This window comes from Melanerpes formicivorus, unplaced genomic scaffold (genome assembly GCF_026170545.1).
Source record: "Melanerpes formicivorus ecotype bairdi unplaced genomic scaffold, bMelFor1.0.p_v2 SCAF_9, whole genome shotgun sequence".
Lineage (NCBI taxonomy): Eukaryota > Metazoa > Chordata > Aves > Piciformes > Picidae > Melanerpes > Melanerpes formicivorus.
In genome coordinates this window covers 1,567,184-1,584,203 of record NW_027142361.1, presented here as the reverse complement: position 1 = coordinate 1,584,203, position 17,020 = coordinate 1,567,184, and the positions used below count along the sequence as shown (strand labels likewise).

General features: G+C 43.7%; 1 protein-coding gene across 1 annotated transcript in view; it reads left to right on the top strand.

Moving 5' to 3' along the window:
* AGPAT5 (1-acylglycerol-3-phosphate O-acyltransferase 5) overlaps positions 1 to 17,020 on the top strand; it is a 157,329-nt gene that overhangs the window by 20,655 nt on the left and 119,654 nt on the right. The window contains exons 2-3 of the mRNA XM_068142959.1: positions 13,902 to 13,971; positions 14,159 to 14,274. Coding sequence (XP_067999060.1) covers positions 13,902 to 13,971; positions 14,159 to 14,274 — 186 coding nt within the window. The remainder of the gene's footprint in view (positions 1 to 13,901; positions 13,972 to 14,158; positions 14,275 to 17,020) is intronic.

Sequence of the window (17,020 nt, the reverse complement as noted above, 5' to 3'; positions counted from 1 at the left end):
CTTACATTAGGACATCTGAAAATCTGAGAAATTTGTCAGTACCCAGTACAAATTTCCTGTTTGTATCCTTTCTTGAGCCTGTTTCTTGTCAAATGGGGTAAATAGTTTTGTGATCTGAGTCACTTTACTATAGAAGCTCAAAGGACAGCTTATGTCATCAGGCAGGTTTTTAGACTAAGAGAAAATTTAAACAATGTGTCGTAAGATGCCTGGAGCAATGCTGCAGAAGTCATCTTGCACAGGGTTACATATTGACTTCAGAAGCTGTATCTGGTGGTTGCATTTGGTGGTTTATTCATACAAGCACCACACTTTCATCACAAAATTATATCCAGGCTTTTTAACAAATGAACAAGAAATGCATCCAAGCATGCTATTTATTTTACGAAGCACTCACATTGCAGTAGTTGCCAGCTAACAAAGATACTCTTGTGCCAAAGAGCTGCAGTCCTAGTTACAAATGTAGCTGGGAAGAAATAGCAAAATGGATTAAGTGCATGTTTTAAGGATAGCACAGCTGGGTATATGAAGTTTGTATGGTTGCTTTTAAGTGAAGCATTGATGTCTTGAATGTTTTGGTTCTCCTCTCTTACTCCAGGAGAGGGAAGGAATGTTCTCCTGCTATTATCCTACTGCTATTATCCTCCTTTTTAATTGCTGTTGCAGTGTTTGAAGCTGATGTTTTTCCTGATCAGAATGCTCCTTCTCCATAAAGGGCCCCAGTGAACTTTTTTGAAGTAACAGCAAAAAAAGTAGTATCATTCTACAGTTCATACCTAGTTCCTTTGAACAGAAAAGGGAGGAGGGTTAAGAAGGCTGAGGAACCAAGAGTGTGCTGGTAGACATGATAAGACATATATGAGATGACCTGAGTTTTTATCATGACCACCCAGCTGTGTTGCCTCTGAAGTAGAAGTACCAGATCTGTTTGTATGTCAGTGTGGTGAAGAGGTTATTAAATTCATTAATATGAAATATGAATTATGAAAATATTATTTTTATTAATTATCAAACTAGTAATAACCGATGAATCACCAACTTATATACATGTTCTAGTGCACGTTTGTGAAATAGATTCCACAAGTGGCTTAGTGTTATGATTAGAACTTAATTGAACTAGTTTCAGACTATCTCTATATTTATATAATGAAGGGTGCAATTCTGCTGCTTGGCCACTTGATGGCGACGCGGCGGGACGCGGGCGGCTCCTGGCTATACACAGCAATATTAAAATCTTTCTATGCGTCAGCGCTTACTCTGCTAGATGCGGATACTTTGAACTGAGTGCTAGTGGATGGAAAGCACGTGGACGATATTCAATTCCCTCCAGACGACAGGGATCGGTCCTGGTCGGGGTCGGCTCGCACGGCAGGGCGGGACGACGGTGGCCGGTAGGTGGGCTCGGAAGACGCGGCAGCAGGGAAAACTATGGGGGTCGGCCCAACCACGGTGATTCTCGGGGCTGATGCAAACAGCCTCGGGGAGAGAATGCGGCTGCGTTAGTGTGGTAGGGTTGGAAGGGTAAGGCCCAAAAGCCTCCTCCCTCCCCCCTGTAAAGTAAAGGGAAAGAAAATTGAAGGGAAAGGGAAAAACAAAACTCACAGCTGAATTAGCAAAGCAGTGGAGCTGTATATTTACAAAGCAATGTAGGATATGCAGGGGAATATATACAAATTTACAATATGTACAATATATACAAAGATATACAATAAAGTAACACAGAAATGAGAGTTCTCCCCCTCTGCTGAGGGGGTTCCCCACCTCTGCTCTCCCCGTCTCTCCCCTTTTCCCCAGAGTGGGTTAGAAAGAGAGAGAAAGAGAAAAAAAAGGTTAGAAGCAGTTAGTGTTAATTGGAAAGGAGTTAATACAGGCCTTGGTAGCTTATCGGTTTCAAGGCCAAAGCCTTGGCCGAAAGCCCAGGAGCTGCAAGCTGCTGCCCTGCGGAGGAGCAGAAGCAAGACTGAAGATAAAGTGCCGGAATGCCCAGTATACCCTCCTGCACTCCCAATTCAGAAGGTGCTTCCTTCCACTTTGCCAATGAAATTAGTTTAGATCCTTCTTTTCGTTTACCAACTTCCGTCCACCATATTCCCTTTCTTAAGGGGACAGTCTCAAACGGTCACAGTCCACCCCTTCTAAACAAATTCATTGGCCGTTCATACTGTCCATCCAATCCAAAACGATATTTACCGTTCATAAGTAAAGTTCATAGTCCATTCCGGCTATGCTCAGATGTAGATGATTCAAAAGACCAAGAAAATCAGAAAATGAGAAAAATGGAAAACAGTTCATTCCTTCACCGATGAAGCGAAGAAACGGGAAACATGGATTCTCAGGGTCTCTTAGTTGACTCAGGGCTCTCAGGGATCTCAGGGTTCGTGCACCATAGATTTCCTTGTTGATTCTTCCTTTGGACGTGATGTAGCTGTACAGCAGTTTGAAATTAACCTCTTTCTGCTAAAGTTAAACTTCTTTGTGGTATACACTGAATTTCACCATTCTCTTGCATTACCCAATAAGTGTGACCCTGACCTTCGGCTGAAACCACCCCTCGGACAGGTTTAGCCTCTCCTGAGGGTGAAAATACCCAAACAGTTTTACCTAAGAGATTCTTTTCTCTAACAACAGGAACTCTATCACATTCTACTTTCTGTAGCAAATCTGAATGTGCAGGTCCAGCTCGGTTCACTGAACCTCTACTATTTACCAGCCAGGTTGCTTGTGCTAAATGTTTCTCCCAGTTTTTCAAAGATCCACCCCCCATGGCTTTAAGAGTGGTCTTCACCAAACTGTTGTAGCGTTCAATCTTCCCTGCAGCTGGTGCATAGTAGGGAATATGGAATATCCACTCAATACCGTGCTCTTTTGCCCAGCTCTTTACAAGGTTATTCTTGAAATGAGTTCCGTTGTCTGACTCAATCCTCTCTGGAGTTCCGTGTCTCCACAGGATTTGTCTCTCCAGACTGAGAATCACAGTATCACAGTATCGCTTAGGTTGGAAAGGACCTTCAAGATCATCGAGTCCAACCTATCAACACAGACCCCCCTGTCTAGACCATGGCACCAAGTGCCACGTCCAATCTCCCCTTGAACGCCTCCAGGGTCGATGACTCACCCACCTCCCTGGGCAACCCGTTCCAATGACGAATTACTCGCTCGGTGAAGAACTTCCTCCTCACCTCGAGCATAAACCTCCCCTGGCACAGCCTGAGACTGTGTCCTCTTGTTCTGGTGCTGGTTGCCTGGGAGAAGAGGCCAACCCCTTCCTTGCTCCAACCACCCTTCAGGTAGTTGTAGAGGGCAATGAGGTCACCCCTGAGCCTCCTCTTCTCCAGGCTAAACAATCCCAGCTCCCTCAGTCTCTCCTCATAGGGCTTGTGTTCAAGGCCTCTCACCAGCCTTGTTGCCCTTCTCTGGACACGCTCAAGTTTTTCGATGTCCTTCTTAAACTGAGGGGCCCAGAACTGGACATAGTACTCAAGGTGCGGCCTAACCAAAGCAGAGTACAGGGGCACTATGACTTCCCTGCTCCTGCTGGCCACACTATTCCTAATGCAGGCCAGGATGCCATTGGCCCTCCTGGCCACCTGGGCACACTGCTGGCTCATATTCAGGTGGCTGTCGATCAGCACACCCAGGTCCCTCTCTGTTTGGGAGCTCTCCAGCCACTCTGACCCCAGCCTATAGCTCTGCATGGGATTGCCATAGCCAAAGTGCAGCACTCGGCACTTGGACTTGTTGAATGCCACCCCATTGGACTCTGCCCATCTGTCCAGTCGGTTGAGGTCCCTCTGCAGAGTCTTTCTACCCTCTAACTGACTAACATCTGCCCCTTACTTTGTGTCATCTGCAAACTTGCTGATGACTGACTCTACCCCTTCATCCAGATCCCTGGGGGACACCACTGGTGACTGGCCTCCAGCTGGATGTGGCACCGTTCACTACCACTCTCTGGGCCCGGCCCTCCACCCAGTTCCTAACCCAGCACAGAGTGTAATGGTCCAATCCACGGGCTGACAGCTTAGTCAGCAGTTTGCTGTGGGGCACGGTGTTGTGGGGGAATGGTGTTGCGTGCAGTTGCATGTGGAACTGGATAAGTTTCCAACCATCCAGTCTTTGCCTCTACCATAGTAAGCACGTATTGCTTACCAGAACGAGAACCTGGTAGAGTGATGTAGTCAATCTGCCAAGCTTCACCATACTTGTACTTGGACCATCTGTCACCATACCACAAGGGCTTAAGTCGTTTTGCCTGCTTAATAGCAGCACAAATGTCACAGTCATGGATGACTTGTGTGATAGCATCCATGGAAATGTCTATGGATCTCTCACGAGCCCATTGGTATGTTGCATCTCTGCCTTGATGTCCTGACGAATCATGAGCCCACCGAGCTAAGAATATCTCACCTCGGTGTTTCCAGTCGAGATCAAGATTAGAGTCCATGTCTACTTGAGAAACTCTTGCAGCTAGATCTGCCTGATGGTTGTGTTGCTGTTCCTCAGTAGCTTTGCTCTTAGGAATGTGAGCATCGATGTGTCTCACTTTCAATGGAATTCTCTCGATTCGATCAGCAATGTCCTGCCACAGGTCTGCTGCCCAAATGGGTTTTCCTTTCCTCTGCCAACCACTCTTCTTCCAATTCTTTAGCCAACCCCACAGAGCATTGGCTACCATCCATGAGTCGGTGTAGAGATAAAGCTTTGGCCATCTCTCACGTTCAGCCACGTCGAGAGCTAGCTGGGCAGCTTTTACCTCTGTGAACTGACTGGATTCTCCTTCTCCATCCTTTGCCTCTGCAACTCGGCGTGTTGGGCTCCACACTGCAGACTTCCACCTTCGCTTGTTTCCAACAAGATGACAGGAACCATCTGTGAACAAAGCATATTTCTTTTCATCATCAGAAAGGTCATTGTATGGAGGAGCTTCCTCAGCACGAGTTACTTTCTCCTCTGGAGGTTTAACACAGTTGATACCTTCAGGCCAACTTGAGATCACCTCCACTAGACCAGGCCTTTCAAGATTTCCCATTCGAGCTCTCTGTGTTATCAGAGCCATCCACTTAGACCATGTTGAGTCTGTGGCATGATGTGGTGTGGAGCCTTTGCCTTTGAACATCCAATTCAAAACTGGTAATCTGGGAGCTAGAAGAAGTTGTGATTCAGTTCCAACTACTTCAGAAGATGCTTTTACTCCTTCATAGGCAGCTAAGATTTCTTTTTCTGTTGGAGTATAATTAGCCTCTGAACCTCTGTAACCTCGACGCCAGAAACCAAGAGGTCCTCCACGTGTCTCACCTGGAGCATTTTGCCACAAGCACCAGGTTGGACCATTGTCACTTGCAGCCGTGTACAAAATGTTCTTAATGTCTGGACCATCTCGGACAGATCCCAGACCCATTGCTTGAATTACTTCTTGCTTCATCTGGTCAAAGGCTGCTTGTTGTTCAGGTCCCCAGTGGAAATGTTTTCTCTTTCGAGTCACATCATATAGAGGTTTCACAATCTGACTGTATCCAGGAATGTGCAGTCTCCAAAATCACACTATCCCCAAGAAACGTAGGGTCTCTTGCTTGTTTGTGGGATTTGCCATGGTAGAGACTCTATTTACCACATCCACTGGAATGTGTCGGCGTCCATCCTGCCACCGCACTCCCAGAAACTGAATCTCTGTGGTAGGTCCTTTCACCTTGTCTCGTTTGATGGCAAAACCTGCATTCAGGAGAATGTCAATGATTTTGTTACCTTTCTCGAAGTCTTCCTCAGCAGTTTTACCCCAGACGATGATATCATCGATGAACTGGATGTGTTCTGGAGCACCACCTTTCTCCAGAGCATCGTGGATCACTGCATGACAGATGCTTGAGCTGTGGATCCAGCCCATTGGCAGCCTGTTGAAAGTGTACTGGATTCCTCTCCAGGTGAAAGCAAACTGAGGCCTGCATTCCTCTGCTATGGGAATAGAGAAAAATGCATTAGCAATGTCTATGGTAGCATACCATTTGGCCTCTTTGGATTCCAGCTCATACTGTAGCTGCATCCTGTCTGGTACTGCTGCACTCATAGGTGGTGTTACTTCATTTAGGTCTCGGTAGTCTACTGTCTGTCGCCAGTCTCCATTCTGCTTTCGCACAGGCCGCACTGGACTGTTGAAAAGTGAATGAGTTTTGCTGACGACTTTCTGACTCTCCAACTGACGAATCAGATTCTGAATGGGCAACAAAGAGTCACAGTTGGTTCGGTATTGTCTGTGATGCACAGTCTGAGAAGCAACCGGCAATTTAATGTCCTGTATCTTGTGTTGTTCCACAACTGCAGATTCATCAGAAAGTTCAGGTCTAGCAGACAGCTTCAATTTTTGTCCATCAATTTCTATAGAAGCTTCTCCAAAAGCCCATTTGTAACCTCTAGGGTCTTTGAAACGCCCTTCTCTCTGGTCCCTTCTCCAGAGGGACCTTGACAGGCTGGAGAGGTGGGCACAAGCCAACCTCATGAAGTTCAATAAGACCAAGTGCAGGGTCCTGCATCTGGGTCGAGGCAATCCCAGGCACAAATACAGGCTGGGCAGTGACTGGCTGGAAAGTAGCCCTGAGGAGAGAGACTTGGGGGTGCTGGTGGACAAAAAGCTCAACATGAGCTCTCAATGTGCACTTGCAGCCCGCAAAGCCAATCAGATCCTGGGCTGCATCAGGAGAAGTGTGGCTAGCAGGTCGAGGGAGGTGATCCTCCCCCTCTACTCAGCCCTGGTGAGACCCCACCTGGAGTACTGTGTCCAGTTCTGGAGTCCCTATTACAAGAGGGATGTGGAGGTGCTGGAAGGTGTCCAGAGAAGGGCCACAAGGATGATCAGAGGGCTGGAGCACCTCTCCTATGAGGACAGACTGAAGGAGTTGGGGCTGTTCAGTCTGCAGAAGAGAAGGCTCCGAGGTGACCTAATTGTGGCCTTCCAGTATCTGAAGGGGGCCTACAGGAAGGCTGGGGAAGGACTTCTCAAGATCTCAGGTAATGATAGGACTAGGGGGAATGGAATGAAGCTGGAGGTGGGGAGATTCAGGCTAGATGTGAGGAGGAGGTTCTTCACCATGAGAGTGGTGAGACCCTGGAATGTGTTGTCCAGGGAGGTGGTCGAGGCCCCGTCCCTGGGGGTGTTTAAGAGCAGGCTGGATGAGGCTCTGGCCAGCCTGATCTAGTGTGGGGTGTCCCTGCCCGTGGCAGGGGGGTTGGAACTAGATGATCCTTGTGGTCCCTTCCAACCCTGAATGAAACTATGAAACTATGAAAATCAATTCCCAAAATACAAGGTGCGTCAGGTCCGGTCACAACTGTATGCTTCCTCCATTTTTTACCAGTTAAACTTATATTAACCTCCACTTTACTTAACTCTTGAGATCCACCAGTGACTCCCAGAATAGTTATAAAATCTGATCCCTGATAATTTGATGGTATTATGGTGCACTGAGCTCCTGTGTCAACCAAGGCCCTGTACTTCCGAAATTGTGGAGTGCCAGGCTACTGGATGTACACATCCCAATAGATTCTATTATCTCTGTTATCCCTCTCCTCCCCCTGGCGGGAGGCAGGGCATCCCTAGTTATGGGGAACATGCGCACATGTGCATTGCACATAGTTTGCAGGGTTATAACTTTGCATGTTATAACTGGAGCCACTGTTGGAGCTACTAGGGTTGTCCTGGGGAACTGTGGAAGTAACAGCTACCCTTCTGGAATTGCTACCTCGGGTTCTGCCACTTTGCAATTCCCTCAGTCTCCTGAAAAGATTAGAAGTTGGTTGGCCATCCCAGCGGTTCATGTTCTCACCAAACTGATCACGCAGAGTTATCCAAATAGTTCTAGGTGATTGCCTTGGTGGTCTGTTTTGAAATGACCTGTTTTGGAATGACCTCCTTGGAGGACGTGTATTCCTCACAGATGAAACTTGTACCCACCTGGAGGAAGAATTGAAATTATCCCTTTGTGCCAATTGGGATATGGAATTTCTAAATTCATCTTTTAACTCTCATATGCAATTCTGTATATCACCAGACATAGTTTTAATGGCTGAAACCAAAGAAACACGTGTCATGCTATCCTCCAATTGTCTCATTTGATCTGTGAATTGGCCAACCGTTGGAGAAGCTCCACCATAATTTCTTGACACAATTCTGCTTGCCAGAATGTTTGCATAATTAGAAGGAGCAAGTTTGATGATCTTTTTAGGAAGACCAATACCCACAGGAATGTCATCAGGATTCAGAGTTTCATGTTCACCATAGAGTAGCTCTCTAACAGCAAATTCTCTCAAGCGCTTAATTCCCTCATCTATGGTAGTCCAGGGTTTAGGATTCCATGGAAGATCATCTCGGGAAGGGTATCTCAGGGCAACCGCCATTAAAAGGCGTATCCACAGATTACCCTTACCGAGAGCCCTGCCTAGATGTCTATCTATTCCATTATCCCTCGAGAGAGTTCCTAACTGAGCTGCTGACTTGTCTCCAACTGTTAGAGCTGGAGCACCTGTATCATAACACCTACTAAGCCAAGCTAGAACTGGCTCCTTATCTGCCCTGGTGTAATCTATACGGACATTTCGCAATTCCTCATGGGGTGATGAACACTCTAAAATATCATCTTCCTCTTCTTCTCCCTGAACTTTTTGTCCTTATAATCCTGTCATTTACTCAAGGATCTCTTTAAGCTGAGAACCACCTTTGCCAGCTCCTTTCCTAACTTCATCTCTATCCTGCTTTGATCTCACTAGGTTAGCTAGATCTTTAAAACAAATCTTCTCTTCCTCCTCAGCAGGATTTCTTAGAGTAGAGGGCCCCTCACCAGGATCAGTCTCCAGCTCTTCTTCTCCATCTTTGGCCTTTCCACCTCTAGTCTTTAAAACAGCCACTTTAACTGGAGCTGTGTTTGAATTTACAGCCACCTTAATGGAAGCTGACAGGTCCTGAGATAAATCAGCTGCTGGGGCAGTGGCTTCCGGTCCCACTGAGAGAGTGGGCGGAAGTGACCTTGCTCCGTTAATGGCTGACGGAGAAGAAGGAGGAGAAGGTGTAGGCGCCATGTTGATACCAGCCGCCGCCCTTGGTAGCTTTCCAGAATCAGCAGCAAAGTCATTTAGAGCTGCTTTACCAATTAACTTTTTAGCCCTCTTTTTAACTGACAGAGATTCTGCACACTCCTCATCGCTAGATGTCTCTGGGACTGATCCAGAGCCACGGCGTTTTCTTTTTGATCTAGTTTTAATAACAAAACAAGCTCTGGACACCTTTCTCTCTCGCCGTAAAGAAATCAGGAGATACACGATAATTATCACCAGCAGCAGAATTATACCCATGAAATAAATCACCTTTGGGTCCAAGCCATCACCTAAAGTTACTCTCTCCTCTGGCAGAATCTTAAAACCCTTTATCTCAATTGGGAGAGTGGTGGAGGTAACATTTCTGTATCTTGCTGGCCATAAGAAATCCACGCATTTTTCGTACCATAGTCTAACTCTATACATAACCCACATATAAATTGTCCGCACCAAATATTTACCCAGGTAATCCAAAATCAAACCCAAACAATATCTGTAAACCAGAGCCCCAAAAGTTGAAAAGAATAATCGCTCTACAAACCACAACACCTTCATGTTTGCTAATTCAGCTAGAAAACACTAAATCAATCAAGTAATAAATTAAGCTAATTACCTGCTGCACGTTGGGTAAGCCAAGAAAAAAAAAAATGTCGAGGGTTGGAAGGGTAAGGCCCAAAAGCCTCCTCCCTCCCCCCTGTAAAGTAAAGGGAAAGAAAATTGAAGGGAAAGGGAAAAAAAAACCTCTCAGCTGAATTAGCAAATCAGTGGAGCTGTATATTTACAAAGCAATGTAGGATATGCAGGGGAATATATACAAATTTACAATATTTACAATATATACAAAGGTATACAATAAAGTAACACAGAAATGAGAGTTGCCCCCCTCTGCTGAGGGGGTTCCCCACCTCCGCTCTCCCCCTCTCTCCCCCTTTTCCCCAGAGTGGGTTAGAAAGAGATAGAAAGAGAAAAAAAAGGTTAGAAACAGTTTGTGTTAATTGGAAAGGAGTTAATACAGGCCTTGGTAGCTTATCGGTTTCAAGGCCAAAGCCTTGGCCGAAAGCCCAGCAGCTGCAAGCTGCTGCCCTGCGGAGGAGCGGAAGCAAGACTGAAGATAAAGTGCCAGAATGCCCAGTATACCCTCCTGCACTCCCAATTCAGAAGGTGCTTCCTCCCACTTTGCCAGTGAAATTAGTTTAGATCCTTCTTTTCGTTTATCAACTTCCGTCCACCATATTCCCTTTCTTAAGGGGACAGTGTCAACTGGTCACAGTTAGGTGGCGGATTCTCGTTTACTGAGCTTAAAGGAGCAGCGGGACTCTCGAAGTGGTCCCGGGTTCGGTGCAGTATAGGCACGAACAATGCTTTAGTCTTCCCTGAGATTCACAGGGCTCGGAGTGGCATATGGCGGCTCCTCTCCCGCTGTGGCGGGGCTAGGCATACGTGGACTCGGTATTGATCATGTCCCTTCTCCCCGGCAACTGGGCAGATCTTACCCGCGGGGGTTGGTCCAGTCCTCCGGTGGCACGGTGGGCTCTCTCGGTCGGTTCGACTGGCTGTAGTGACGCTGAGCTCCTCAGAAACAGCGAAGGTCCTCCCTCTGGGCTTCTTAACAATGCAGACGCTTCCAGTATGTGTGCGTGTATAACAGAAGCTAACAACAATAAGCTCAATGGCAAAGGCTGCAGCTCGAGAGTTACCAGCACAGAGACAAAGTGAATGAGGGGGCAACTTGTTTACCAACTGGGGTGATACTTATAGATTCCTCGAGGCTGGCTTTGACCAATGGGCACTCTCATAAACAACTGGTTTCAGCCTATAGAAAGCGTGAAGCGAGAATTATGCCCATACTTGGTGTCAGCACGAGCGCTGCATGCGCTGGGTGCTTGCAAGCCTGGCTAATGCCTTGGCTTTTGTCTTCCTCCTGGAGGAGGGGTAACTTGCCCACATGCTGGGACAAGATTCAGTATCGGGGCATAATGTGCCTTCACCACAGTCAGCTCCTCAATTGCTGTCATTATCAGCCATATCCAATTATCATATTAAGAGGTGTTAGGTACGATTACCCATTGTCCTACCAACAGGTCTTCTGATAGAGTGATTACTTACACCTCTTTAATTATTTTCGTCATGGTCCTGTTCACTGAGCTGGTGTAGCTAGGATGTGATTAAATGATCAGTTCAGTTTTCTTTGGTATGTGCAGATTTCATAACCAAGAAATAAAACTCTCAACTCTAAATTGTGATTGTCCACCTTGCTGCAGTGAAAACCTATGCAAATTTTGAGTTGCTTAAATGTGGCTGCCAGACAGACTGTTTTACATTGCTACGTGACCTACCAAAATAGCACAGTCGTAGCTGAATGTGTTGCAGTAGAAGAAGCAGAGTCAACCATGGAAGCTTAAACTGGTGTCACCAGATATCCAGGAGCTCCCATTTGCATGGCAAGATCAGCCTACTGCTGAATAAGTAAATTCTCTTACCAGGAGAACTTGCAACTTCTTGATGGTGAACCAGAGCTTCTCTTGGTCATGACACTCTGAGGTGTGTCTTGTGCCTGCTGAGTGTGTGAATGGTTTGGTGTATGGCATCCAGGGAAGCTGGATATCAGCCTTCCCACAGAAGGGAATCTGTTAGCAGTTTCCTTTATTTGAGACCTTGCTGAACGAGTTTGACATCATGTTGTACACAGAAATTGTTTACTGTAACAATGAGCAGGTGTTCCTCTGGAATTAAAAAGTGAACTAGATGCAATTTTATTGAAATTAAAAAAATAATACAGATTAACTGCTATATTTGGTGGACTCAACTGTACTTTTTTTTCTTTTAAGGGGAATGATCCTTTGTATTTGTTTTTATGCAGTAGTCACAAGTGAATGCTTTGAATTGTGGATCTGATTACACTGAGATTTTCACTTTGTGAATTAAAATTAAAATTTTTACCAGTTGAAGTTACAAATTGTGCATTTCAAACCCTGTTCCTTGTGTGGAACAGCTCTTACAGTGTGTAAGGGCAAATCTTGTTTTCCTTTTGGTCTTATTTTCTTAGTTTTAAAAAAGCACAGACAGCATTCAAGACAAGGTTTAGTGATCTGTTGTATTGAGCCTTTTCCCTTCCTTTAATTAAGCATGCCAGAAACTGTGTAGTGGAGTCTTAACTTGAAATTAAAGAAGGCAGTATTTATGGACCTAGTGTGCTGGAAAAGTGTACACTTGAAAAGTTAAGTTTTAACTCTGTGAGAACAGAAAGATAATCTTTTTTTCAGTGGCATTTTTGCACACAAACTGTAAGATCAGACCCTCTGACTGCTGTCTCGCACTAAACACTATGTGATACCTAAAGTATCAGGAGAATGGTGATAAATTCTCGTGGAACGCAAAGGAGGAAACTCCTACAGGAAAATATTACTTGAATTTCTTGAATATTGTCCAGAATATACTTGTCAACTGAACAGTTACAAATAATGTTCAGCTGAAATTCATTATGCATGCTTTTTTGGTTTGATTGGGGGGGGGGGAGGGGGCAGCAGAGAATTAATTCAAACTGGATGATCTCTTTTCATATTTATGGAACAGCTAAGTTTGTCAGTATCTGGTTTCTTGCCTTAAACAAAATTTGATCAAAAGTGCAGTTGCATTTTCAAAGTAACAACGTGAATGTAAAATGTAGATCTTTATGTGGGGGATTTGCTTTGTCTTATAATACAAGGTGTTGCCCATCTGCTACCACAGGTTAACTGAGAGGTGGGCAGTTTTTCCAGAGGTGCTCGTGGAGCATGTGCTGAGACTCAGCATACTAAATGATACTAATCAAGATCTGAATACCAGTTAGGTCATCCTGTTAAAACTCCCACATGGTCCAAACTAGGGAAGTGGTGTCAATAGTGGTAAACCTTCCAAATAGTGGTTTGGATTTTGGTGAATGGAGTCACTATGGAGAAGTCTGTTTATTACAAATGACTTCTAGAAGCAAGTACAGCCACTGATACTGACAGGGCAAGGGGGAAATGCTGCCCTTGAATGTACTGGTTGGAAAAACTAAGCTTTATTAGATCATGAAAACATTTATTCATTAAATGGCTGCATAGATTCTTAAATCCAGAATTTAAATGGTTTAATTAAGTTCTCATTTTCTATTTGAAATACAGGTAAAAAAATTAAGCCATTTTAAAAGATTACTTGGGTTACTGCTTCAGCATCTTGCTTTATAGTTATGCTCTCAGAAGATTATTTCACTGTTAGACTGTTACCTTTCAAGGGCAGGAAATGACAAGGTTAAAGGAGAAAAATGTCAGAAAACTTGCTGGCTAGAAGCTGAAGACCAATTTAAAGACACTCCTCAACCTCATGCCTTTTTTGTTCATTTTGGGTGGTTAGAATAGTGGCAAATGGTTGAGATTCTGTTCTTGATTTAATCCAGGAAGATTTACTATTTTAGACTGAATTATAATGAGTGTCTGGCTGAAGCACGTATTGTTCGTTAGATGTATAGTGGATTTGTACACATCTATGATTCCTCTTTCCCCTTAATTATATTAATTAAGGGATCTGGTGGATGTAGATCAGCTCCCATGGATCTAGTTCTAGGGCTGAGGCATAAGAACAGGAAAGCTTTCTTAAGCCCTCACTAACTAATGTTCAGGGCTTTGTTGATAGTAAGGCAGTTGCATGCATGATGAGTACTGATGCAGGGATGGGGTGTTTTTCTGTTAACAGTGCTAGCTTGCTGGCAGTTTTCCAGTAAATATCAAATTACTACATTGGGTCTCAGCACTGCCTAATGCAATGAGAATAATTAATAAAGTAATACTACTTTTTTTTTTTAGGTAATAATCTACGGCGATTTGCCAAAAAATAAAGAAAATGTAGTATATTTATCGAACCATCAGTGTACAGGTTTGTATTTTTTTGTTTGTTGTAACACTTTTATTTGCTGTGTCTCTTTCTAGTGTTGCCCTAACAAGCAAGGGCTTCTAGTTCAGAAACCTTTAATGATATTTGTATGTACAACATGCACTTTTTGTTTTATCAGTGGCAATTGAAAACTAATTTAACTAAACATTTGTGGCTTTTGTCTTTGCAGTTGATTGGATTATTGCAGACATGCTGGCAATTAGGCAGAATGCTCTTGGGCATGTCCGATATGTCTTGAAAGATGGATTAAAATGGCTTCCACTCTACGGGTGGTATTTTTCACAGGTAAGCCCAGGCACTTTTCCCTTGCTATTTGACATGTAAAGTGTACTTTACCTTCATCATACAAAATCATAGTTTGTAAAGCAATATATGAAGAGTAGGCAACTACAAACGTATGTCCAAATAGGAAGCTTTATTCATCCTTAGCTGATCATTGTTCTCTCTCTCACTGCTTGTGCTCTTGCATTTGTAAGTCAAGTCAGATCAGTTTATTGCTAGAAACAGCAAAAGGGGAAAAGTTTCGAGTGTACAGCAGGAAAAGGCAGGATAGCTCTTGTGTGGCAGTTGACACTGAAACTTTGCCACCAAGAAGCATGTGTAAGGTGGATTTCAGTATGCTTATTCAGTATCACTAAGGTTGGAAGAGACCTCAAAGATCATCAAGTCCAACCTGTCACCACAGACCTCATGACTAGAGTAGGGAGGACACTACTGCCCACTGCAGGCTTGAACTCACAACCTTTCAATTAAGGGTCTTATGCACTACCAACTGAGCCACATGCTTTGGAGAGCATTAGGATGGAAGAAGTACAGATCTGTGAGTTGCATAGTTAACATACTGAAGGATAGGAAGTGCCTGAAGCAGTGGCCTTTCCCAGCAATCAGATGTTGCCATCTAGCTTGAATGTAGGTATCTAGTTTGAACAGAGAGTTTCAGAGTCTTTGATCATGTTACATAGAATACCCATTGTTAGAGTGTTAACTGTGTCACCATTTTATCTTGGAGCAGAGGTTGTGATTGAGGTTCTTGCTGTCTGTTCAGTGTGCAAGAGATTAGAGTGTTGCCTGACATACTGGGTGATCCAGGTCTGATGTTTTTAGTTTGGTGGTTGAAGATGTTTGTTGTCTTCTGTATGAGTGTCTTAGGGGGTAGACTGTAAATCTATGCTGGAGAATGGGCCGTTGCCATCCTTTCTTCTAAAATTGCTATATTTGGACAAGAATATGCTGCAGGGAAAATAAAGAAACTGTTCCAAATTTATTTTTTATTGGTGAGGTTGCTGTCCCAGTCCCCTAAATAAGTATTGACTGTCTCATCCTGACATACCTCAGTGATGGCATCCATTGAGAGAAAATTGAATTCTGTTGTCTAACACTTATCCTCATTGATTAGTCTGGTTTTCTACATTTTTCTTCTACCAAAGTGATGAGTCTGCTCCATCAGAATATTTTGCTCTTTGTCCTTGCCTGTGGCCATTACATTGTTGGTGGTTTAAGTCTGCTTTAATTAAAATACAGACAGGATATATATATTCCATCTGCTATCAATAGGTGTCCAGAAATGACTTTGTTTCCAGATTTTGGAAAGTTACTAATGCTGTCTGGAATATCCTGCACTCAATTTCCTCACTGTTATACTGACTGTTGAGATTCCTGTGGAAATTAGTCCAAATGTAGCCTACATTTTTAGTCAAACATATATATGAAATAAAACCTATTCAGCTTTAGAGCCTTCAAACATAAATCTTCTACAAAATTTAGTGCAGGGGTTTTGTGTATATATATATATATAAAGTCAGTGACACAGATGAAAGGCAGCTGACTTACAGTGGTGATGCTTGTGTGTTCAAATAACTGAAACGGGATGCAGCAGGACCGCAGTGCGAGCTAATAGGTATTTTTATTATTTTTATCACACCAAACAGTGCAAAAACACAAAACACTTCCTGCCCTTCCTGTTGATGTTCTGTCAGTGATGTCACTTACACTCCACTAAAAGTTTCCAGAGCCATGTAATTACGCCATGCTCACAGAATTCATATTCCCTACCTCAGGTAAACATCCTGTTTGGAAATAAACGGGGAGGTGGTGGAGTCACCATCCCTGGAGGTGTTCAAGAGGGGATTGGACGTGGCACTTCGTGCCATGGTTTAGTCATGAGGTCTATGGTGATGGGTTGGACTTGATGATCCTTGAGGTCTTTTCCAGCCTTACTGATTCTATGATTCTATGATTCTATGGATGTCCAGGAGAGCGAAATTCAGGCACAAAGGAAGTATATTTGTAAACATAATCCATTGTTGACAGAGAAAGGGGCTTTTAAAGTACAGCAGAAAAATATTATAACCTTAAAAACAGTACTTCCAGAAAGCTGTTTTGAAAAGCATTCATATACTTCATCTCTTACTGAAAAGGAAATGCAATACAAATTGGGGAATTTGAGCTATATACAATTGCATAACTAGCATTCTTCTTTAGCGGCAACTATCTAATAGTAAGAAAAGAATAAAGAAGACCTTAAATTAACCTGTTATGTTCCAGTTTTGATTTATTAGGTAGAACAATTGCTTTTCATAAAACTGGCTTTTATTATTTTTGGGTGGATCTGAATTATTTATTTTGGTCCTATCTTTGCCAAAATGCAACTCACTTCTGTACATCTTATATCACCTGGTGAAGCTGGGATGGAATTTTGATAAATATTTTTCAGACCCCAGAGTTTGCTTGGCTTTTTAACATAGGAAATATGTCTTTGTCTTTTCTGTTATTCTGCATCAGCTTGTGCAGCCTTTTGGCTGTTACAGAATTTGCACCAAATATTTAACTGGTATGACATCTTGTCTCTCTTTAGCTTTGTAACCTCATGCCATAGGGGAGCTGACATACGTAGTTGAGTTGTTTGTAGTGCAGGGTGATCTTAGAATACATGATTTGTGTGTTCTTATATTGCATGGCTGTATACTTGTATTTACTGGGGAAGTACAAATCTGAGTATTCAAAAGACTTTAATGGGGAAACCAAACCCAGT